The 24,492-nt window shown below is 38.9% G+C and overlaps 1 protein-coding gene across 1 annotated transcript in view; it reads right to left on the bottom strand.

Moving 5' to 3' along the window:
- COLEC10 (collectin subfamily member 10) overlaps nt 1-24,492 on the bottom strand; it is a 59,946-nt gene that overhangs the window by 4,536 nt on the left and 30,918 nt on the right. Inside the window, exons 2-4 of the mRNA XM_003408158.4 lie at nt 15,313-15,384; nt 13,866-13,937; nt 1,477-1,530 (exon numbers count right to left, since the gene is read on the bottom strand). Of these exons, the coding sequence (XP_003408206.1) occupies nt 1,477-1,530; nt 13,866-13,937; nt 15,313-15,384 (198 nt within the window). The remainder of the gene's footprint in view (nt 1-1,476; nt 1,531-13,865; nt 13,938-15,312; nt 15,385-24,492) is intronic.

Raw genomic sequence — 24,492 nt, 5'->3', positions numbered from 1 at the left:
ACTGCATTGTTCCCTGCTTTACACAACTCTCCCAAGATGAAGAAACCCGACATAGTTTGAATCAAACACTAATCCTGATTATCCATTAGAAGTATGGCTTGCTTGGTTCAAGGGCTAAGTCCAAATCCTATGAGTAGGTCCAATTTACAATTTCAATAGCTATTTGTCCAATTTGTGGATTAACTAGGATGTGACTTCATTCTATTCCCCTTTGCTTACCTGCCTTTTGAACTACCTACTGGCACTGACATGACTGAAAAGGAAGATGACATGAAATTCAAATGACCCTCTCTTTTTCTGTTTAATGGCTGCTTTATGCAAGCACTTCTGTTTGCTTTTTTCATTGGTTGCATGAAAAGTGAAAAGAATTTCATTTAAATCTATGGCTTTATTTATCCATAACTACCAACCAGTTGTCATTATGTCAATTCTGACTCATGGTGACCCTGTGTGTGTCAGAGTAGAACTATGCTTTGTAGGATTTTTGATGGCTGAATTTTTGGAAGTAGATCAGCAGGCCTTTCTTCCAAGGCACCTCTAGGTGCACTCGAACCTCCAACCTTCCTGTGAGCAGCTGAACACATTAACCATTTGCACCACCCCAAGGACTCCTATTTATAACCACGGTTAAATATAAGGAATTTGAAACAGTCTTTAGAATTAATCTCCACTCTACCCCAATACATAGAAACAACTGAAACTATCTGAGAACAATCTGCCTCTTTCCTGCAGACACCACTGCAAATAAAACCCTCTTTTAGAATTCAGGGACAATCTCCCTGGCCATGAAAAGTATATTCGGTGACCACTGGGGACTTTCTGGATCTGGCCAGTTTGCTGCTGGCAAAACTGCTGCCAGTACTTGGTTGAGGTGCTAGTGGAATGTAAGGTATGCTGAGGCAGGCCCTATGGTTGGGGCCCTCATGCACTTTTTCTTGGTCCAAAGAACAAGGGCTACTCCCTGATGCTTGGATTTGCTTCCTCTCAGGAAGCACGATGGGATGGAATGTGCCATCATCCCATTCCCCAGGGTTTGGAAAGTCACCAGTGGATGGAGAGGAAAGTTCCCATCTGCTCTTTGGGTTAGTAAACTAGCCTGCGGGAAGTAAGATTAAGCACACTGAGAGGACTCCTGTTTTTACTTAAATATATATATATATATATATATATATATATATATACATGTAGTGCTAGTTGTGGTTGAGTTGACTCGCACTCATGGTGACCCCATGTGTGTCAGAGTAGAACTGTGCTCCATACGGTTTCCAATGGCTGATTTTTCAGATGTAACTTTCCAGGCTTTTCTTCCAAGGCATCTCTGGGTGGACTCGAATCTGCAACCTTTTGGCTAGAAGTCAAGCATGCAAACCATTTGCACCACCCAGGGACTCCGAAATATGCATGTATATCACTGCTTACTTTGGAGATGAATATATTTGGAAAAATGCTAGAAATCAAAGAGAAAAGTAGATATACCTGCTTTGCCCTTTCCTCCAGGTATCCCAGGTAAACCCTTTTCCCCTTTGTCACCTGAATAAAGACAATAACAGCAAAAAGAACAATTAAATAAGATGGTCAGTTATTTCAGGTAGAAAATATCTTATACATTTAAAATTAGGGGAAACAGTTTTTAAGTCTCATTAGAAATATCTCTAACTAATATCCCTTGGCTTTATATAAATAATTCGAGTTGGCTGCAGAGGTATAACTAATCAAACAATTCATTATAATTTATTTATATACAATGTAGAATTCTAGCAGAATATGTAAGGAATATTTGTATTTGTGTTACCTATCCTTGTTGTTAGGAGCCCTAAGGCGCAGTGATTAAGTGCTCAGCTGCTAACCGAAAGGTTGCCGGTTAGAATCCACCAGCCACTCTGCAGGAGAAAGATGTGGCAGTCTGCTTCCATAAAGATTACAGCCCTGGAAACCCTATGAGGCAGTTCTACTCTGTGCTAGAGGGTCACTATAAATTGGAATTGACTTGATGACAACAAGTTTTTGTTGTTATCCTTCTTGTTGTTTACTATCAAGTTGGTTCCAGCTCATAGCGGCCCTATAGGACAGAGTAGAACTACTCCATAGGGTTATTAGACTCTAATCTTTACAGGAGCAGATGGCCAGGTCTTTTCTCCTGTGGAGTGTCTGGTGGCTCAAATCGCTGTCCTTTTGGGTAATAGCCTAGTGCTTAACCACTACACCACCAGGGATCTCATTGTTACCTATTCTACTAACATGTTTTCATAACGTGGCCTTCTGAACAAAGGTAATCCAATTCTCAGCATGTTTTTAAATTTTAAAGTTACCTTTCTCTGGCAAATCTGGATCAGTGGATTAACACATTATAGTATCTTTGTATTTATTATGCTCCAAGTTATTCCATGTGTCTTTGCCCTTAGATTTTCAAAAACATGTATTGTGCTTTTTCAGTTTAATTCAATAAATATTTACTATCTGCTCACTCTGTGTAAGACAAAGGGCTAGGTATTTTGAGAGGATATAAAGACAGACAAGTTGAAGCTTCTGACTTGAAAGAGTATGTAATTTTTAGAAGAGATGTGATTGATGTATACAAATATCTGTAATATAAAAACAGTGTCAAATGTATAATATCAAAATATCAACCTTTGTAATTCTCCTTTCTGCTCTTCCTTGTAAGTGACCATTTTCTTACCAGGTCAGAGGCATCCACAAAACAAGGAGAATTAAGATTGTCAAAGCAGAGAGAAAGAAAAAAAAAAAAGAAAAAGAAAAATTTTTTTAACTTCAAAATAAATTTTTGAAGCTCACATTAGACAAAATAATTGAAAGCAAAAACTTTTTGATTTACAAAAGGAAATGTTTGGCTGAGGTTCTGGAGAATCAAAAGGGAATACCCTGATGGTAATAAAATAGAATTTATGCTTCAACAGTGATCTGGAAAAAGAATAAGAAAAAAACTCATGAGGGCTGAATACAGGATAAAGGTCACCTAAACTGGAAAGAGGTATGGGGCTTATGGAGGGTGGTGCAGCCAGGGAGTTGGGTATAAGACCTGAGGGGACCATGTAAAGGAAGATGGAGTCAAAATGGAGGTTCTGTCTAGCCCTATCCCACACCAACAACAGGGAAAAAGTGGGAGCCACTCTAAAGCTTGTAGGGTGCCCTGTGTTGCCTGCATTGAGGAGGCCCATTAGCTACTTTTCTCGTCACTGCCTGCTGAGCGATGTCAATCAACCAAAAGAAGGCATGCCTGCTGCCAGGGCTCCAAAGATTTGCTGAGCCTTTCTACACCGACCCACGCGGACACCTTTCTTTGGTGATGCCAGACATTCATGAGCTCTCTAAGCATGAGGAGGGGGTCCTGGAAATCCAAAATGCAGTTTAAGCGTGCACAGGGAAGCCCCAGAACTTGTACTTGGATAGAACAAGACAATGGTGAAACCTATGACGATAAAAAAAAAAAAAAAATTTTTTTTTTTTTTTTTTTTTTTGACGATAGAAGGTGATAAATGTGAGAACAGAGATAACATACTCTGAGAGGGAGCCAGAAGAGATAGTGTTTCAACTGGGGGAATAAATGAAAATTTCCCTGTGGCTCTCCTGTGGAGACAGAATTTGCACTTGGCCAGGAAAATCTTCAGCAGGTGAAGATAGGAGCAAGATTAAAAAAAAAAAAAAAATAGCGATGATAAATAGAGGGAACAGTTGGGAAGAAGCTTCGAAATATGTTGAGTTCTTAGCTGAGGAATATTGATCTTCTCGTGTTTTAACTGTATCCTTTAACATCTTCATTGCCCTTATGTGCAAATTGGAAAAGGTAAGAACAAATTTTGGGTATACGTTAAAAGAACGAAGGAACTATATGTTTGCTGAATGCTGATTATGTGCCAAGTACCATTCCGGATACTTTATATATATTATCATACTAAATCTTACGTGCTAGGTAGCAGCAGGAACTTATTTAAGCACGTTCAGCAATTAAATGGCAATGCTGATATACAGACCCAACCATCTTTGACTCTGCAGTTCATGGTGCTTCCCAGATGAGTTATTCAAAGATTTAATCAAGGAAAACAAAGTGTTTGGAAAATATTATCAAAATCCTAAAGTAATATCCATCCTTACCACCACTAAAAATAATATGGACTTAACAGACCATTTGAGTATGGATCTAATATTTTAATTTAAAATGTAGTTTATTTGCTTTATATTTTAAGTTAGTTGAACAAGGACTGGAAGCTTATTCTGTTATGATTCAAGTTCTGGGCTAATCTCATGGACATAAAAAAAGCATCAATATAGGACTTCTTTTGGAGAAATGATGAGCTTATTAAAAAAACAAAACTCATATAAAAGGCCAAGGACATGGAACACTACCACATACTAACACTGAAATAAATAAAATGCCTGGTAAGCACTCGGAAAGGGAAAAGATGGTTATGGATCATGGTAGAGATTCACGGAAGAGCTGACCCTCCAGCAAAGGCTTAACAATATGAGAAACAATTTCTTGAATTTATATGGGGCATTTCTTCTGAAGAGATGTAAGCACTTTGGCTACTTTTCAGCATTTTGAGATGAATTCCTTTCCTTTTTTGACAGATGGAAAAGCCAAAGCAATATGGTGGGGTGAACAATCATCAAAGTCAGCAAAACCACGGTTTGAATCCTGGCTCTACCACTTACTAGCTAAACTTGGACAGGTTACTTAATTTCTGTAGGCTTCTCTTTTTTCCTTTGCAAATGGAAATACAGTCATACCTCACTTAACGTTCATGATATATTCTGTGAAATAGGACGTTATGTGATTTGGACGTTGTGCAAACACCGTATTATATACGACATTGCCTCCTAACAATATTACCACTCTGTCTCTCTGTCTTTAAAAGCCTTAAAGACTGGCATTGAGTTGGCATCTTTATGGATGAAGATCCTTTCAGGCATTCACTGGGGCAAATAACCTCCCTCTAAAATTAGTTAATCTAAGGTTGCAACAAATTCTACTGCCTTCACATCAGCACTCTCAGACTCACCACTCACTTTCACATTAAAAAATACATTAGACAGTGAAAAATGCTGTTTCAAGCACTCAAACCACCCAAAGCTAGCACTAAACTGGTATCGTAGTCTAGTCCTACCTTCTCCTTAAGCATCTCGAACAACCTTTTGCCTTAGCAGCGACTGCCAACGTGCTGAGAGGCATTTCCTTTTGTGTTTGGTTCTCAATCCATATCATTAGCAATTTCTCCATCTCTGATATAGGTCCCCTTGCATTTTCGTTAACCTTGTAACTTTCAGTGGAGCCGATCCTTTAACAGCCTGGAGAATTTTTGTTTGTTTTTGAGGTTCATCGTGATTGTCAAGTGTGAATGCCTAAATCGTGAGCAATAGCATTCACTGATTTTCCACCTTCATGTTCCTTAATAACCTTTTGTTTCACTTCCAAATCAATATTTCTCATTTGCCTCTTACTTCTACTATCACTAGCACTGGTTTTGCTGTGTTTAGGAGCCAGGATGCCCTTCACAGTAATATTTTTGAAAGAAAATTAAACAGAGTGTTAACTCTACAAACTAAAGAGAAGTGCGATACATGAGATTGGGTGTTGCTGCCTACGAGCTGAAGCATACACTGTTGTACAGTAAACTTTTTATTTTTAATTAGGGAAAGTTCACCTTAAAATAATGGCAGAAAGTTTACAATGCAGTACATAATAAGCCAGTAACATAGGTATTTATTATGACTATTATGACGTGTTATAGTTTATATGTGTACTGTATCATTATACACCTGGTAACGCAATCACTTTGTATACAAGAGACATGAGATACACGTTGCCTGTGGGAAGCAGTTGTGTTTGATTCGTCCAGTTACTTCCACTAATCCTGTTCTCTGATTGGGATTTCTGAACTCTATTATAACCTTTAGAGCTCTGGTGGCACAGTGGTTAAGTGTTCAGCCACCAACTAAACGGTTGGCAGTTTGAATCCACCAGCTGCTCCTTAGAAACTCTATGGGATAGTTCTACTCTGGTCAGAATTGAGTCAACGCCAAAGGGTTTGCCTTTTTTTTTTTTTAATAACCTTATGGAACCACAGACGTACATGTGGCCAGACACTGCCCGAATGGATGCTGTGTGACACGACTATACTGGTATCTAAAATTATAAAATCATTAAACCAAAAAAAAACCAAATCCATTGCCGTCGAGTCGATTCTGACTCATAGCAACCCTATAGGCCAGAGTAGAACTGCCCCATAGAGTTTCCAAGGAGCACCTGGCGGATTCAAACTGTCGACCCTTTGTTTAGCAGCTGTAGCTCTTAACCACTACACCGCCAAGGTGTCCATAAAATCATCATGGAGGATAAATCAGATAATCTTGTCTTATCAGGGGATTAGCACAGTACTCAACTGGTAAAGGATGCTTAACCAATGCTAGCTTCTGCTCCCTAAATCAGGCTTACACCACACACACCCACTGCTGTCAAGTCAATTCTGACTCATAGCTACCCTATGGGACAGAGTAGAACCGCTCCACAGAGTTTCCAAGGAGCACCTGGTGGATTTGAACTGCCAACCCTTTGGTTAGCAGCCATAGCACTTAACCACTAAGCCACCAGGGTTTCCTAAATCAGGCTTACAGTAAGGAAATTCATACAAAGTACTTAGCAGTATGTGGAAAGTTTGAGCTTAGAATACCTATTTCTTGGAAACCAATTCTGGTTTAAAGTCATCCACAAAAAACTTATTTGGGCACAGAAGTAGCAACATGCCAGTAGTAACTGTCTTAATGTTGAGGAATTAAAGCATGCATTGAAACAAATAAATAAATAAATAAAATGCTTTCAGTGTAAAACAATTATTGACCTTAAGTGAAAACATTTCTTTTGCTATAAGATTGAATTTGCCTATACTAAATCATTCTTCTTTCTTGTTCCTAAAATGAAATATTGACATCCAGAGAGTTACCTTATCCATGCTAGTGACAACACTAAGGTCAGCCCAGAAAGTTGAGATTAATCTGAATCAATGAAAAATTTAGAAGAGCTATTGACAAAATGAGGACAATAAATTTCAAAGTACAGATTAAAAATGAAATTAATCCAGGTGAGCCAGAACATTGTGCCTCCATTTTTTTAAAGTGTTGATGACATGGTCATAAATTCTGTTGGCACATCTCTGGGGAAGGAAATCTTAGTAGCCAATGCTGAAAATTGATGTTAAAGGAAAGAGGTATTTATATGAACAAAGAGTAAGAAAAAGGTCCATATTGTAGGAAATAATGTCTTTGATCATTCATTCATTCATTCATTTACCCTTAATTCAACAAACATTTTAAAGTTTCCACTATAAAATAGGTACTCAGGATAAAACGAGTAAAAAGACAGGCTCCTCATATACAGTTTATTTTGTGTTTATTTAAGCAAATAGGCTCAGTAAATCTTTCACTTATTTGTTCCCTCCAGATGTTTACAGTCTATAGGGGAAACAGACAAGCTAATCGGCCATGACAATGAGTACAATGAAAGAGGTGTGCACTGGTTGCTGGAGTAGATGATGCTTGACCTAAGCCTTGAAGGATGAGTTGGCCTGAAGGAGATAAGGACAGTTAAGCCTGCTGCTAGGTTTTCCACATGTCTGGAAGTTCATCCACTTTAAGCTCAGGCAATCATACTAGAAACTCTTGATCTTTCCTAGTCTCTGTCGTCTACCATTCTCCCAGTGACCTATTCTTTTTCTTAATAAAAATATTTTATCATGTTTTCGGTGAAAGTTTACACAGCAAATTAGGTTCCCATTTAACAACTTCTACACAATTTGTTCGGTGACATTGGTTACATTTTTCACTGTATATCTACTTTCTCATTTCCATTCTCATTGTTCGATTTCCTGTAATCCTGCCTCCTTGTCTTCTCGTCTTTGCTTTTGAGTAAATGTTGAGCATTTGGTCTCATATAGATGATTTTTTTTTAAGGAGCACAGTACTCATAGATGATATTGTTTATTTTATGAGCCAAATTGTTATTTAGCTAAAAGATGACCTCATGGAATATCTTTGGTTCAAGGTTTAAAGAATATCTCAGGGTGAAAGTATTGGGGAGCTCTCCAGTCTCAATGGCTCCAGTGACCTACTCCTATTTTAAGAAAGGATTAAGACTTAGTTTATGATCACTAACTCTGCCTCTTCCAGTTGGAGTGCCAGCTAGACTTAGTACTCCCCAATCTATGAAAGTGAAACATATAGAATGAATTAATGAAATGAAGTTCATCAATTCTGTACTTGTTCATGGCAGTGACTCACGCTCCTCTTCCACTTCTTCTCATCGCTAGAGCAATACCAGGAATCTTAACCTCCTCTAACATGGCTTCATTTCAGAAATCGTGAACTGCCAACATCCCACTTTCTGGCTACACTTTCCACCCCTTTAGCCAATTGTTAAATGAAGCTGATAAGCCAGAGGCAAATCCATGATGTGTTTGCTCTAAAGCTTATACAATTTGTAGGGCCCTTTTTAAGAAAAATATGACAAAATTATAAATAGAAAATTCATTATTAAAATGAATATTATGTTCTGGAACAACTGAATCCTCACATATAAAAGAATGAATTTGGTATTACACCTACACCACAGATGAATATTAACTAAAAAAAAAAAAAAAGCACATAAAGTGATGCTCAACATCATTACTCATTAAAAAAAAAAAACAACTCATCATTAAGGAACTATAAATCAAAACCACAAAGAGATACCACTTCACCCCCGATGGTCGCCATGAGTCGGAATCAATTCGATGGCAATGGGTAGGATGGCTATTATGAGAGAAATGAAAAATAACAAGAGTCAGCAAGGATGCAGAGGAATTGAAACACTTATCCATTGCTGGTGGGGATGTAAAATGGTGTACCAATTTTTCAGAAAATTAAACGTGGAGTTACCATACATCAAAACAAAACAAAAAAAATCAGTTGCCTTCTAGTCAACTCTAATTCTGATTCATGGTGACCCCATGTAGATCACCAGGATTTTCGTCATAGAATTACCATATGACCCAGCAATTCCACATCTAGCTGTCATTGTTGTTAGGTGCCATTGAGTCGGTTCCCACTCAATAGTGACCCTATTCAAAACAGAACACTGCCCGATCCTGAGCCATCCTAACAATTGTTGTTATGCTTGAGCTCAATGTTGCAGCCACTGTGTCAATCCACCTCATTGAGGGTCTTCCTCTTTTCTGCCGACCCTGTACTTTGCCAAGCATAATGTCCTTCTCCAGGGACTGATCTCTCCTGACAACATGTCCAAAGTATGTAAGATGCAGTCTCCCCATCCTTGCTTTTAAGAAGAATTCTGGTTGCACTTCTTCCAAGACAGATTTGTTCATTCTTTTGGCAGTCCATGGTATATTCAATACTCTTCACCAACACCACAATTCAAAGGCATCAATTTTTCTTCAGTCTTCCTTATTCATTGAGCAGCTTTCACATGCATACGATGTGATTGAAAATATCACGGCTTGGGTGGGACATACCTTAGTCCTCAAGGTGACATTTTTGCTTTCCAACACTTTAAAGAGGTCCTTTGCAGCAGATTTACCCAAGGCAATGTGCATTTTGATTTCTTGACTGCCGCTTCCATGGCTGTTGATTGTGCATCCAACTAAAATGAAATCCTTGAAAACTTCAGTTTTTTCTCCATTTATCACAATGTTGCTTATTGGTCCAGTTGTGAGGATTTTTGTTTTCTTTATGTTGAGATGCAATCCATACTGAAGGCTGTGGTCTCTGATCTTCATCAGTAAGTGCTTCAAGTCCTCTTCACTTTCAGCAAGCAAGGCTGTGTCATCTGCATAACACAGGTTGCTAATGAGTCTTCCTCCAATCCTGATGCCTCATTCTTCTTCATATAGTCCAGCTTCTTGGGTTATTTGCTCAGCATACAGATTGACTAGGTATGGTGAAAGGATACAACCCCGAAGCACACCTTTCCTGACTTTAAACCAATCAGTATCCCCTTGTTCTGTCCGAACAACTGCCCCTTGATCTATGTAAAGCTTCCTCATGAGCACAATTAAGTGTTCTGAAATTTCCATTCTTCGCAATGTTAGCCATAATTTGTTCTGATCCACACAGTCAAATGCCTTTGCATAGTCAATAAAACACAGGTAAACATCCTTCTGGTATTCTCTGCTTTCAGCCAGGATCCATCTCACATCAGCAATAGTATCACTGGTTCCATGTCCTCTTCTGAAGCCAGCCTGGATTTCTGGCAGTTCCCTGTCAATATACTGCTGCTGCCATTTTTGAATGATCTTCAGCAAAAATTTTGCTTGTGTGTGATATTAATGATATTGTTGTATAATTTCCACATTCGGTTGGGTCATCTTTCTCGGGAATAGGCATAAATATGGATCTCTTCCAGTCAGTTGGCCAGGAAGCTGTCTTCCATATTTCTTGGCATAGACGAGTGAGCACCTCCAGGGATGCATCCGTTTGTTGAAACATTTCAATTGATATTCCATCAATTCCTGGAGCCTTGTTTTTTTTGCCAATGCCTTCAGTGCAGCTTGGACTTCTTCCCTCAGTACCATTGGTTCCTGATCATATGCTACCTCTTGAAATGGTTGAACATCGACTAATTCTTTTTGGTATAATGACTCTGTGTATTCCTTCCATCTTCTTTTGATGTCTCCTGAGTCATTTAATATTTTCCCCATGGAATCCTTCACTATTGCAACTCAAGGCTTGTATTTTTTCCTCAGTTCTTTCAGCTTGAGAAAAGCCGAGTGTGTTCTTCCCTTTTAGTTATCCATCTTCAGCTATTTGCACATGTTATTATAATACTTTGTCTTCTCAAGTCACCCTTTGAAATCAGTTCTTTTGCTTCATCAATATTTCCTTTTGCTTTAGCTGCTCAATGTTCATAAGCAAGTTTCAGAGTCTCCTCTGACATCCATCTTGGGCTTTTCTTTCTTTCCTGTCTTTTCAATGACCTCTTGCTTTCTTCATGTATAATGTCCTTGATGTCATTCCACAACTCTTCTGGTCTTCGGTCAAATCTATTCTTGAGATGGTCTCTAAACTAGGTGGGATATACTCAAGGTCATATTTTGGCTCTCGTTGACTTGCTCTGATTTTCTTCAGTTTCAGCTTGAACTTACATATGAGCAATTGATCTGTTCCACAGTCAGCCCCTGGCCTTGTTCTGACTGATGATATTGAGCCTTTCCATTGTCTCTTTCCACAGATGTAGTCAATTTGATTTCTGTGTGTTCCATCTGGCGAGGTCCATGTGTATAGTCACTGTTTATGTTGGTGAAAGAAGGTATTCGCAATGAAGAAGTCATTGGTCTTGCAAAATTCTATCATTCAATCTCCAGCATTGTTTCCATCACCAAGGCCATATTTTTCCTTCTTTGTTTCCAACTTTCGCATTCCAAATCACCAGTAATTCAATGCATCTTGATTCCATGTTCTATCAATTTCAGACTGCAGCAGCTGATAAAAATCTATGTCTTCATCTTTGGCCTTACTGGTTGGTGCGTAAATTTGAAAAATAGTCATATTAACTGGTCTTCCTTGTAAGTGTATGGATATTATCCTATCACTGACAGCATTGTACTTCAGGATAGATCTTGAAATGTTTTTTTTGAAGATGAATGCAACACCATTTCTCTCAAGTTGTCATTCCCAGCATAGTAGACTATATGATTGTCTGATTCAAAATAGCCAATACCAGTCCATTTCAGCTCACTAATGCCTAGGATATCGATGTTTATGCATTCTATTTCATTTTTTACAATTTCTAATTTTCCTAGATTCATACTTTGTACATTCCAGGTTCTGATTATTAACACATGGGTGCAGCTGTTTCTTCTCATTTTGAGTCATGCCACACCAGCAAATGAAGGTCCCAAAAGCTTTATCCCATCGACGTCATTAAGGCCAACTCAGTTTGTCGAACTATGAGGACTTGTGCGTTGCTATGATGCTGGAAGCTATGCCACTGATATTCAGATACCAGCAGGGTCACCTATGTAGGACAGGTTTCAGCTGAGCTTCTAGACTAAGACAGACTAGGAAGAAGGACCAGGCAGTCTACTTCTGAAAGGTATTAGCCAGTGAAAACCTTATGCATAGCAGCAGAACATTGTCTGATATAGTGGTGGAAGATGAGCCCCCAGGTTTGAAGGCACTCAAAAGATGATTGGAGAAGAGCTGCCTCCTCAAAGTAGAGTCGATACCTGGCTATATACCCCAAAAGCTTGAATACAGGGACTCAGATACTTGTACATCCATGTTCATTGTTGCAGCATCATTTATAATAGCTAAAAGGTAGAAATAACCCAAGTGTTCATCAATAGATGACTGGATAAACAAAATGTGGCACATATAGACAAAAAATATTACTCAGCCATAAAGAGAAATGAAGCCTTAATACTTGCTACTACATGGATGAACCTTAAAATATTATGCTAAATGAAATAAGTTAGACTTGAAAGGAGGAATACTGTATGGTTCCACCTATATGAAATATCTAGAACAAGAACTGCGTAGAGGCAAAGTTTATCAGTGAGTAACAGGGGCTGGGGGAGGAAGAAACGAGGAGTTATTGTTTAAGGTGCACTGGGTTTCTATTTGGGGTGATACAGTTTTTTCTTTTGAAATGGTTAGTGGTGATGGTTGTACAGCATGGCTAATGGGATTAAAATGCCACTGAATTGTACACTTAAGGCTGAAACAGCAAATATTTTTCTGGTATATGTTTTAATACAATTGAAAATGAAGTTATTTATTATGAGAAAAGAAAAATGAATCATATGTTAAAAGTAGACAAATACTATAACATCATAAAATTCAATTTAAAAATCATAACCTTTTAATTCAATTTTCCATGGTACTGAGCTCCTCTCATCTGTATCTTTGCACAAGTATCTCTTGTGCACAAGTATCATCTCCCTAAAATGCCTCTTCCCAATTTCCATACAGTTTTTATTCTTCAAGACCTAAGTTAGTTCTTCCTAGATTGACCAGTATCAATTTTGCCTTATGTTCCTATTCAAAAACAGTCTTTCCTTTCTGATCTTCATAGCATTTGGATATTTTCATATGGTTCCTATAGTAGTTGTATCACTCTGTATGATCATTCTTTTTGAGGAAGTCCTGTCTTCCTAAATAGTTGATGAGTTCCTTACAACAAAATTTTGATTTTCATACAGCTTTGTATATCCAAACCATGTGGGACAATGCCTGCGTGAATTAGTGTATATCAGAAGCAAGCAATTATGCTACCACTGTAGGACTTTATGAGACAAGGGTAGGGATGGAATGCTTAGATAATGAAGAGAAGTCTACCTATGTTTTATAATATTGACTTTGTAATTGTGCAAAGGATCAGGACATACTTGAAGACAAAAGAATATGTACACATATACTTCAAGTTTCTTATCCTGTTAATAGATCACACTTGAAGAGTTCTTAGTTACTCCACTCAAATTAGGAAAGAAAATTATACCGTCCTCTGTCTGCTTTGTGTTTTATGGATAATTGTTTTCCACTACTGAACATGCCTCATGGTCCATGACACTCATTTTGTCTCAAGGATTAGTAGCCAACCAGGAAAGAATTCAGTATAAAGACTACTAGAATTTTATGCTGGATTCTATCCCTTGTTTATGTTTAATTTTGCTGGACACTTTTATTTTTTGGAATGTGAGACACTGTGCTTATATATGGAAGAAACAGTCAAAATAAAAGAGAGAAATCATATTTTAAAAGAAAGAAAAATTATTTTTGTGATTAAAAAACCTTAAAAAAATATTGAGTGTCTGCTCAATTTGCTTTATATTCATATTGGAGAATAGTAAAATGCAGCTTACCCTTCTTGCCAATTGGTCCAGTCTTGCCAATATTGCCCTGGTCTCCTATATCACCCAGTTCTCCTTTAATTCCTGAAATGCAAAGCATGCCATCTTTATATCCTGGGGTTTGTTTGTTTGTTTTTTCCTTTCTTCTTAAACGTATGGTTAATATATAATATTCATTTGAAGGAAATACCAGAAAGTCTATTCTGCTACCTGTGACTTATTTTATATCCTGTGATAAATTACCTATTTTAATGAAATTATAATGTATGTATTAAAATTAAAATGTAGGTAAGTATGACAGTCATGGACATGATGATATTAAAACCCTTAGTGATGCAATATTTCTAGAATGACAACAGCAGGGGACGTTTAATCTAGAGGTCAGATGGGGGGGTTGTGTGGAAGGATTCTTGTGTTCTACTCTGGTTCTACTCCTCACCTCTATGTTCATTTTGGCTTCACTTTGGGATTCTATTTCCTCCCTATTTTAAAATAAGGTTTTGATGATGTTACTCACTTGTAAACAGGGGAGGAAATACACAATCATGATACCTAGTGCTCAAGGGACATCAGCCATCAGCCCACTCAGTTATTCTCCCAAAAGATACGATTGCAGATCACTGAGTTCCTCCAAATTGTTGATTTTGTCTATTTTCTATGATATCGAGAAAACATTCACCAGTTATAAAGCTATATTTTTGTGAGAATAATTCTGCAATTGATATATATGTTCATAGAGTAAGAAAAGTTTAAGTCAGCATCTGTCAAACTGAGCTCTCAAGAGTCTGTGAGTCTTTTCTTCCTCTAAAATGCTCAAGATTTTAAAATAGTGGTCCAGTGCAACGACCTGGTAGCAGATGGCAGGGAATATTTCAAGTGCTTCAATGACACATGCTTACACATCAAACTCCAGAAACCCTGTTTTGGTGAGGTTACTCTTGGCTCTGTGAGTAAAACACTCCCAAACAGCCTCTGTTTTGTTCTCATCTCCTTTGCTCCTACACCTTCAATAGCCCAGCACTTACCCCACTGTACTAGTCCTCTGCATAAGAAAAGGGAGTTAAAGAAATAAAAGGACTTTGAGGAAAGGTGAGGAAATCTGTGGATCTGGGTACTATTTCTGTTCCTTTTTATCTTCCTCCTGAAGCTCTGGGCCAGCCAAAACAGAGTTGCTAAGCAGTGGCTTTTGAAGGAGACATGGCTATAAACACAGTTGTGTTTCTAAAACTCATAGTGGGTTCCCAGAGTATCCCACCAGCTTGAGAAATGAGTCCAAGTCCTGTTGACAGGTGGTCTCACAGGAGTTCTCAGGTGGTGAGTTAATTCATGTCTGTAACATATTTTATGCATCTCTGGGACAGAGGCCTTTATGAAAGCTGCTAATCTCCTGTGCAAAGGTCAGGAGAGAAAGACAAGCAATTCTGATCTTACAATGTAAATTTCATCTCATTTTACCTACCTTTTGCTCCCACGTGTCCCACCTTGCCATGCTTTCCCTCCTCTCCTGGATCTCCTTTTTCACCATCATCTCCTTTTGAAACAAAAAATGAGGGAGAGTGAAGCAGATCAAGTAGTAATATAAGCACATACTCCCCAGGGTATGGTGAACATGGTGGAATACATCCCCCAGCTCAGTCCTTGCCTTCCAAATCAGCTGTAAGTCTGTGTGTATGTAAGCTTATGTGGACTAGAACTCAGGTACAAAGAAGTTTCTGGCATCTTTTCTCTTTTACTTCTCTCCCCATCCAACTCTATGTTTAAAGAAATATCCTTGATGATTGCTATGGATTGAACTGCGTCCCCTTAAAAATGTATGTCAACTTGGCTAGGCCATGATTCCCAGTATTGGGTGACTGTCCACCATTTTGCAATATGATTTTCCTTTGTGTTGTAAATCTAACCTTTATGATGTTAATGAGGCAGGACTAGAGGCAGTTATGTTAATGAGGCAGGACTCAATCTACAAGATTAGGTTGTGTCTTGAGTCAATCTCTTTTGAGCTACAAAAGAGAGAAGCAAGCAGAGAGACAGGGGACCTCACACCACCAAGAAAGCAGAGCCAGGAGCATATGTCCTTTGGACCTGGGGTTCCTGTGCTGAAAAGCTCCTAGACCAGGGGAAAGTTGATGACAATGACCTTCCCTGGTGGAAGGCCCTTGTCATCCAACAGGGAGAGAAAGTCTTCCTCTGGAGCTGGCACCTTGAATTTGGACTTCTAGCCTCCTACACTGTGAGGATAAATTTCTCTTTGTTAAAGCCATCTATTTGTGGTATTTCTGTTATAGCAGCACTAGATAACTAAGACAATGATGAAATTGAAGTTTGTTTAACTGGACAAATCTTTAATCTTGCTGGAGAATCTGCAATGTTCTGGGAGCATCGTGTACATAAAAAATATATATCTACCACCTGTCTGTCAGTTTGTCATACTGTGGTGGCTTGCACATTGCTATGATACTGGAAGCTATGCCAGTGGTATTTCAAATACCAGCAGGGTCACCCATGATGGACAGGTGTCAGTATACTTTCCAGACTAAGACAGACTAGGAAAAAACACCTGGTGATCTACTTCTAAAAATTAGTCAATGAAAATTCTGCCGATCAGAACAGAATATTGTCCAGTAAAATGCTAGAAGATGAGCTCCCTAGATTGGAGGGCACTCAAAATACACAGGGGCCTCAACGGTGGAGTTGAGCACACCAGTGATCAAGAAGATGGCATAGTACTGGGCAATATTTTGTTCTGTTGTATGTGGGGCTGCCATAGGTCAGAGCCAACTCAATGGCAACTAACGACAAATATATATGTATGTATAATTATTAGTCCCTGACTATATGCTTGGAAACTCCAAAACTGTAGGTGCAGATATGGCAGCTCTTAATAGGAGACTAGGGATGGTAGAGCCAACTTTACTGTACCTAACAACAACAGGAGTGGGGAACAACTGCAAAGCAGTTCAGTGTACAGACTGGCTTAGTCAGAGGCGGTTCTAGCTCCCACACCTCACACAACAATGAATGGATGATTTAATGAAAGGTACCCTGGGCTGTGAATCAGGAGTCTTGGATTTTAATGTAATGTTAACCACAGATGGGTTGAAAAAGTCTATAACAGGTCAGTGATTGAGGTTATTGGCTTTGGAGTAAAACAGATCTGGATTTATGTTCCAACTCCACCATTCACTAGCAGGAGAAACTTGGATACTTTAGCTCTCCTTCTGAGTCTCATTTTCCTCTCCTGTAAAATGGAGGTAATGACACCTACAACAGAGGGTTTTAAGAAGATTAAACAAAATAATATGAATAAAGGACCTGTAACATAACAAATGCTCAGCAATGGTGGCTGTTGTTAGTCTTTCCTTCATGCTTCAGTTTCCTCATCTTTAAAGAAGGGAAAATGCCTGCCCTCCCTATCTCTCAGAGTTGTTTTAGGATCAACAATGTAAGCATGTGGATGTGCTTTGAAAATATCAAGCACTACATACACAATATTATGATCAGATACCTGCATTATCATAACTGCCATCTCAGAAAATGAAGGAGTCCTATCTAAGCTGAGAAATAAAGTAGAAACAAAGAATTCTAAAGAGAAAAATGAAGGTCCTGGGATTAGGCAGTTTGGGAAAGGAAAGTTGAGGTTTTTATCTATTTACCCTTAAAAAAAAAAAAAACATGGCTACAAATTCTTTTTTTTTTTTTTTCTGAGAGCATATTAGGGATTAAATTGTACCCTCCACAAATAAGTACCATAAATCCTAACCCCTATACCTGTGGTTTGGAGCCCTGGTGGTGCAGTGGTTAAGCACTCTTTAGGTACAATAAACTAGGCTATACGAGAACTGGAAACAAGATTACTATTCACTGAATCTACAAGGACTGCTCTCCAAAGTAGAAGCAAAACCAAATTTGCCCAATGTGACTATTTCCAGGTGCCTGGGTGGCATAAGGAGCCCTGGTGGTACAGTGGTTAGGAGCTCAGCTGCTAACCAAAAGCTCAGTAGTTCAAATCCACCAGCTGCTCCTACAGGTCACTGTACCCTGCCCTACACTGTCTCTATGAGTCAGAATTGACTCGATGGCAATGGATTTATACCTGTGGTTATAATCCCGTTTGGGAATGGGTTTTCTTTTTCTGTTAATGAGGCAATAGAAGTATAGGGTGTGTCTTAAAGCAATCTCTTTTGAGATAAAAAAGAGCACAAATGGAGGGGAAGTTACACACCACACGGTTGCCAAGGAACCTAGGGATAGAAGCTGAAAAAAGACAAAGACCTTCCCCCCAGAGTGGACAAAGAGAGAGAGAGGGAGAGCCTTCCCCTATAACTGGCACCCTGAATTCTGATATCTAGCCTCCTAAACTGTGAAGAAATAAATTTCTGTTTGTTAAAGTCACCTACTTTCGGTATTTCTGTTACAGCAGAACTAGATAACTAAGACAGAACAGAATGTTGAAATTTTAAATGAAAGCATGAGCAATATTTTTAAGTGTTGGTTTTTCAGATTGTGAGGTTGGTCAACCATTGGAATGGTTTACAAGCGAAGCTGTGGAATCTTCTTCTATGGAAGGCTTTCAAAAAAGAATGTATAAAACAAAGTTACCATATAACCTAGCAGCTCCATTCCTAGGGATATACCCCAAAGAAGTGGAAACATATGTCCACACAAAAATTTGTACATGAATGTTTATAGCAGCATTATTCATCATAAACAAAAGGTGGAAACAACCCAAATGTCCATCAACAGATACACTGATAAAATGTTGTATAGTCATACAATGGAAGATTAGTTGCCCATAAGAAGGAATGGAGTACTGATATATGCTACAACATGGATGAATCCTGAAAACATTATGGATAGTGAAGGAAGCCAGTCACAAATGACCACAAATATGATTTCATTCATATAAAATGCCCAGAACAAGGAAATCAATATACAGAGAATAGATTAGTGGTTGCCTAGGGCTTGGGGACAGTTGGCTGAGGGAATAGGGGACTGATAGCTAAAGGATACAGGGTTCCTTTCTGAGATGATGAAAAATGTTCTAAAATTGACTGTGATTGCATGTATCTGAATATACTAAAAATCATTGACTTGGGCACTTTAAATAGTATATGAACTATATCTCAGTAAAGGTGTTTAAAAAAAAAAAGAATGCATAGATAATTTGTGTACTCAGGCCAGAGGGATAAAGTGGGTGGACAGAGTGACATTTCCTGGTTCCTTCTAGCTGAAATCAATAGTTAATGTTTATTGAGCACTTATAATGTGCACCAAGCACTGTGCTAAGGATTTGACATGTAATAATCAACAGGAATTCAATGAGGTGGAAGCTATTATTGCTCAAAAAAACTGAGACCCAAAGAGGTTAAATTGCTTGCATATTGTCATGGAGCTTGAGAGTGATAGAACTAGAATTCAAAACCACGCGTGTCTCTTCCACTCCAGATCTCTAACAGTATACAGTTGTCCCTTCCAGTGAATGCTTCCATAACTCTGAACAGACTGTGAATTTCAGAAAACTTGGCCTTTTGCCAAATTTTTCAGGGAAGAAAGAGAAGACAGAAAGAAGTGTAGTTTTTGTTCCCTTTTAAACAACAAAGACAGTGAAAAGGAAAAAAAAAAAAAAGGTTATTATTTCAATTACTTAATTCATAGGGAATGTATCATTGAGATAGTTTAGTATGATGCAGACCTGGGTTTGCCACTCTCTAGCTGAGGGACCCAAGGAAGGCCTTCAGTTTTTCTGAGCCTTGTGTCACTCATTTGTAAAATGGATGAAATAGGACCATTTTCACAGGGTAAGGTAAAGGTAAGGAGCCCTTACCTTTAAGCGCTCGGCTGCTAACTGAAAGGTTGATGGTGAAAACTACCCATCGGCTCCACTGGAGAAATACCTGGTGATCTGCTTCTGTAAAGGCTACAGCCAAGAAAACTCTATGGGACAGTTCTACTCTGTCACATGGGGTCACTACGAGTCAGAATCGATTTCACAGCCCCGAACAACAGCAACGGCAACATAGTAAAGGTAAAATTAGGAAAATGATTTTCCTTCAGGGAACCTTATTAATGCTCCCAGGCTAGGCTAGGAAACCCTGGTGGGTAATAGGCTAAATTTTCTCACTAATTGCCTTTGTTGTTCAAAATATCACTTTACACTGAATGTACCAACTGATCTGTGTCTCTCTCTTACACTTGTCTGTGAGCTTCTGAATGGCAGGAACCATGATTTATTCATTCTTGCATCCCCAGAACTTAACTTAGCACTGTGCCTGATCCTGGTGCTTAGTAAATATAGTTGAACTACATATACTTTGAGATCCATAAAACATTTTACAAATGTAATCATAGTATTTATTGAGTACTAGAACTGCTCTTAGTATTTGACATATATCCTGTCATTTGGTCCCCACAACAACCTTTGAGATGGGCACTAATCTTAGCTACATTTTACAAATGAAGAAATGGGGGCAAAGAGAGGTTAAGGAACTTGCCCAGGGTCACACAACTCACAAGTATAAAGTCAGGATTCGAACTTTGGCATTTGTTTTCAAAGCCCGTAATCTTAGTTTCCTAGTGCTGCTGTAACAGAAATACACAATTGGGTGGCTTTAAAGAACAGAAATCTATTTTCTCACAGTTCTGGAGGATAAATCAGAGTCTTGGCTGTGTTAATTCATTCCTTGTTGGTAGTCCTGGGTATTCTTTGGCTTTTTGGCGATCTTCACATGGTATCTGTCTTCCCTTCACCCCCATTTGTGTGTGTGTGTGTGTGTGTGTGTGAGTGTGCATGACTGCTTGTGTCTGTGTCTAATCTGCTTTTTTTATAATTAAGAAGTGATTAGGTATAGAACCCACCGTACTCAGGTATGACCTGATTAGCATAACCAAGAAAATTCTCTTCCCAAACAGGATTACATTCACAGGTACAGGGTCAGGGGTAGGGATTTTGTGGGGAGTCCAATCTAACCCATAACACCTATGTTCTGAACTAGCTGTGTGATCTGGAAGAAATTCCTGTTTCTACATTTCTGGGTCTCGGATCACAATGCTATAAAAGGAGACTAAAAATGCACGTCCTTCTCACGTAGGCAGAATCAGAGGCATGCACACATGTAAAGCATTCTGTAAATCACAAAGCCAGTTGTTAATTATCAACTCTGTTATTATTTTTCCTCCTTTCTTCCCGTTCCTTAGAGATTTCCTGTTCTTTTTCAAGCAAGTGTCTAACTGGTGGCAGCCAGGTGAGTGACTTAGCCATCTGCTGCTCCCTGGTGGCTCCTGGGGGAGACCTGGGAGAGTGAAAATAGGATTCTTCTTCTTCTGACCTGTGTGCCTGCACTCCAGCCTAGTGGCAGAGATGAAGTAAACAACTTGCGCCCTTGCCTTCAGCTGCGGTCCCAGGTTCATTTGGTCTTTGGGACTTGCTTTAATGAGAACAGAGGAAAGTATCAAAGGGGCCTTGGAAAGGCCCCCTCCACGTGGCTTGCAGTTGTCCATTTTTATCCTCTTGGCAATATTTCATCAGATTAGTAGGGCAATTTAGACTTCCTTTCCTTCCTTTAAAAATAGCCACTTACATTTGAAAATTAAATGAGAAGCTATAAAACTTAAATGAATTAATTTCAATTTTACAAAAATGATTTGTCTGGGCTCCCCCAGGCCAGCTGCTTGCTGTGATAATCTTTTCAGCTGAATTCCAGCAGAGAGCACAGTTGACCAATCTTTCTTAGGTAGTTTTTTTCCCAACAAGCAAAAACTTTTTTAAAATTAAATTCCAGTTTGAAATAAAATAACTGAACGTAGGTCAGCACCCCATGGTCAGAGGAAGTCATTAAAAATTGGTGATTTGGTTTTGGAAATGCTGAAGAAAAATCACTGGAAGCTGTGCTTTTTCCACTGCTAAATAGTTTTATAGGCTGGGGGGGGAGGGGATTCGGGGTGGGGAGGAGTTGTTAGCAATCTCACAATCAGTCTTAAAATCGAGTGGGATAAGCAGCATGGTGTGCTTTATTAAGAAGGAAAGAACTCCTGCCTAAAATATATCCTTCCCACTCCTACTTATGAAGGAACCTTGGTGGCAGAATGGCTAAGTGCTCTAATGCTAACTGAAAGGTTGTCGGTTCAAACCCATCCAGAGGCTCTGCAGAAGAAAAGACCTGGTGATCAGCTCCTGTAAAGATTACAGCCTAGAAAGCTCTATGGGGCAGCTCTACTCTGTCACATGGGATCACGCTGAGGTGAAATCGACTTGATAGCACACAACAACAACCACAACTCCTCCCCCTTACTCATACCTTTTTTCCATGTATTCTAACTGCATTCTTGTTCTTGGAATTTCAGTAGCCTTAATGATTATCCCCTGGACCTCTCACACACAGCAGACACACTAGCATTGTCATATCATGACCACTGCACAGTACCTGCTTTTTACCCTATCACAACGTCATCACTTTGCTGAAATAAATCACCCAGGCTGTTGGGCCTCCCTGGGATCTGTTATTATTTGCCTTCTCCCCATTAGTCCAGTTAACCAGTCCTATTGTGCCTCCATCTCCCTCACCTGTTTTGAATTCTTTCAGCTCAGTCACTTCCTCACACAGCTCTTCCCAAGGTAAAGGGAGTGTACTGCATTGGTTAAGAATGCTCCCGAGCAAGTCATTTCATTTCTCTGAGTCTCAGTTTCCTCATCCACAAAACAGAAGCAATAATCCCTACCTCACAGAATTGTTGTGGACTAAAGAAGACAGTGCATGAAAACTGGCTAGCAAGTGCCTGGCTCACGGTGAAGTCATTTGTTCTTGCTTTAATGAGAACAGAAGGGAGGTATAAAAGTGGTTAGCACACTTGCCATTCTTGTCTTCATCTTCATTCTTTTCAATTTCTATGCTATAATCACTACTCACCTTTTAATTTTACTACGTTTTAAAAGAACCCCGGTGGCATAGTGGTTAAGAGCTCAGCTGTTAACTAAAATGCCAGCAGTTGGAATCCACTAGCTGCTCCTTGGAAACTCTATGGGGCAGTTCTCCTCTGTCCTATAGGGTCGCTATGAGTTGGAATTGACTCCATGGCAACAGGTTATATGTTTTAAACTTTTTACTATGAAAATTTTGAAAATTTTCACATATTTAAAGATACAGATATATACCAACCACTGAGATATAACAATTACCATTTTTGGCATTTCTTCATCTATTATTTTTGCTGAATTTTTTTTTAAAGTAATTACAGGCATCATGACATATATTCTTTAAATACTTCAGAGAATGTCTCTAAAGAGTAATGACATTTTTCTATATAAGCATAATAATATTATCACAATCTTGCTTTTTAATGGGCTGCTGGTATGTGTCAAAATCACCTTCATAGAGTTTCCGTGATCTTGAACCCGTATCTCTGTGCTGCGATCTTTTTTTTTTTTTTTTAATAAAAAAGATAAGTGAGCACTTAGAAAAGCAGCAATTCAGAGGAGCAAGCCTAGGTTCTCTGAAAGCAAATTGTGACAAATAACTTCATTTTCTCTTCTGAAAGGGTTACTGATAGATCAAGGAGCTGCCACAGAGAGGTTAGAAGAAGACAAACCTCCATTTGCTATTTAAAGAAGACCCTAGCTCCTGGGGAGGTGGGGTGGTATATCGATGAAGCTCTAATCTGACATATCCTGAGTTCAAGTCATTATACTGTTTACCAGCTTTGTGAACTGAGGTGTGACATTTAACCTCTCAAAGTCTCCATTTTTTAAGCTATAAATAATTAGATTATCTACTTGTTCTAGAATCTTTCAAACTGGAAACTATTACTCCATGCTGAGACACATGGTACTTGGATTCCTGTTAATAGCTTTTCAATAGAAACTATAGGTAGAGAAAGAAACTAAGCAAATGATTTCTCATGGTCTTTCTTCCCTGTCAAATGCAGGGCCAAGTAATGTTCTCTATTACCGGTACTGCTCCTGCCCACTACCAGAAGACCCAATTCCTCAACTATCCAAATGGTCCTAGGTCCTATAACTGGCACTGATCACTGGGTTAATGAGCCAACAGGAGAAGGTAATCTGTAACTCGAAACAGGCCTCTTCAAGCTGCCTCGCCAGCCCCCAGAGGTAGCAGTGCACATACTCTGTAGGGAAACTACAGGCCCATGGTGACATTTCATCATAGTTCTCATCCCTCATTTGAGACACTGAGGGGCAATATCTTCTTTCTTTTAATAAAAGCATAAAAAGCAAGTGAGCGTGATTTCTAATGAAGAATGATTTGTAGACTTTATAAGTTTGCCATCTTCACAGCAGTGATACAGCTTTTCTGTGGAAAAGGGAGACTAGAGCTTGGCCAACTTCCTTAAGAACAATAAACAGCAGTGAGCACGTATTTCCCTCTAATGCTTCCCATGAAGAGAGAAAATATGTACATGGTAGTTAAGGGGCGTGTCCTCTAATATATTTTTCTGAATTCTTCCCTAACGTTAGCCCACATGGTTATGTTGAATGACCGTGAAATAAATCATTCATGTTAAACAATGTAGACTTTTCCTAACACATTTAAAGTGTTCAAATATATGTATTTGGTACCGTCACAGTAGTCAAAACTGCCTGGTACTGGTACAACAACAGGAACATAGACCAATGTAACAGAATTGA

This window comes from Loxodonta africana, chromosome 14, assembly GCF_030014295.1.
Source record: "Loxodonta africana isolate mLoxAfr1 chromosome 14, mLoxAfr1.hap2, whole genome shotgun sequence".
Classification (NCBI taxonomy): Eukaryota; Metazoa; Chordata; class Mammalia; order Proboscidea; family Elephantidae; genus Loxodonta; species Loxodonta africana.
The sequence above is the reverse complement of the archived record's forward strand: the minus strand, read 5'-3'. Positions and strand labels throughout refer to the sequence as shown.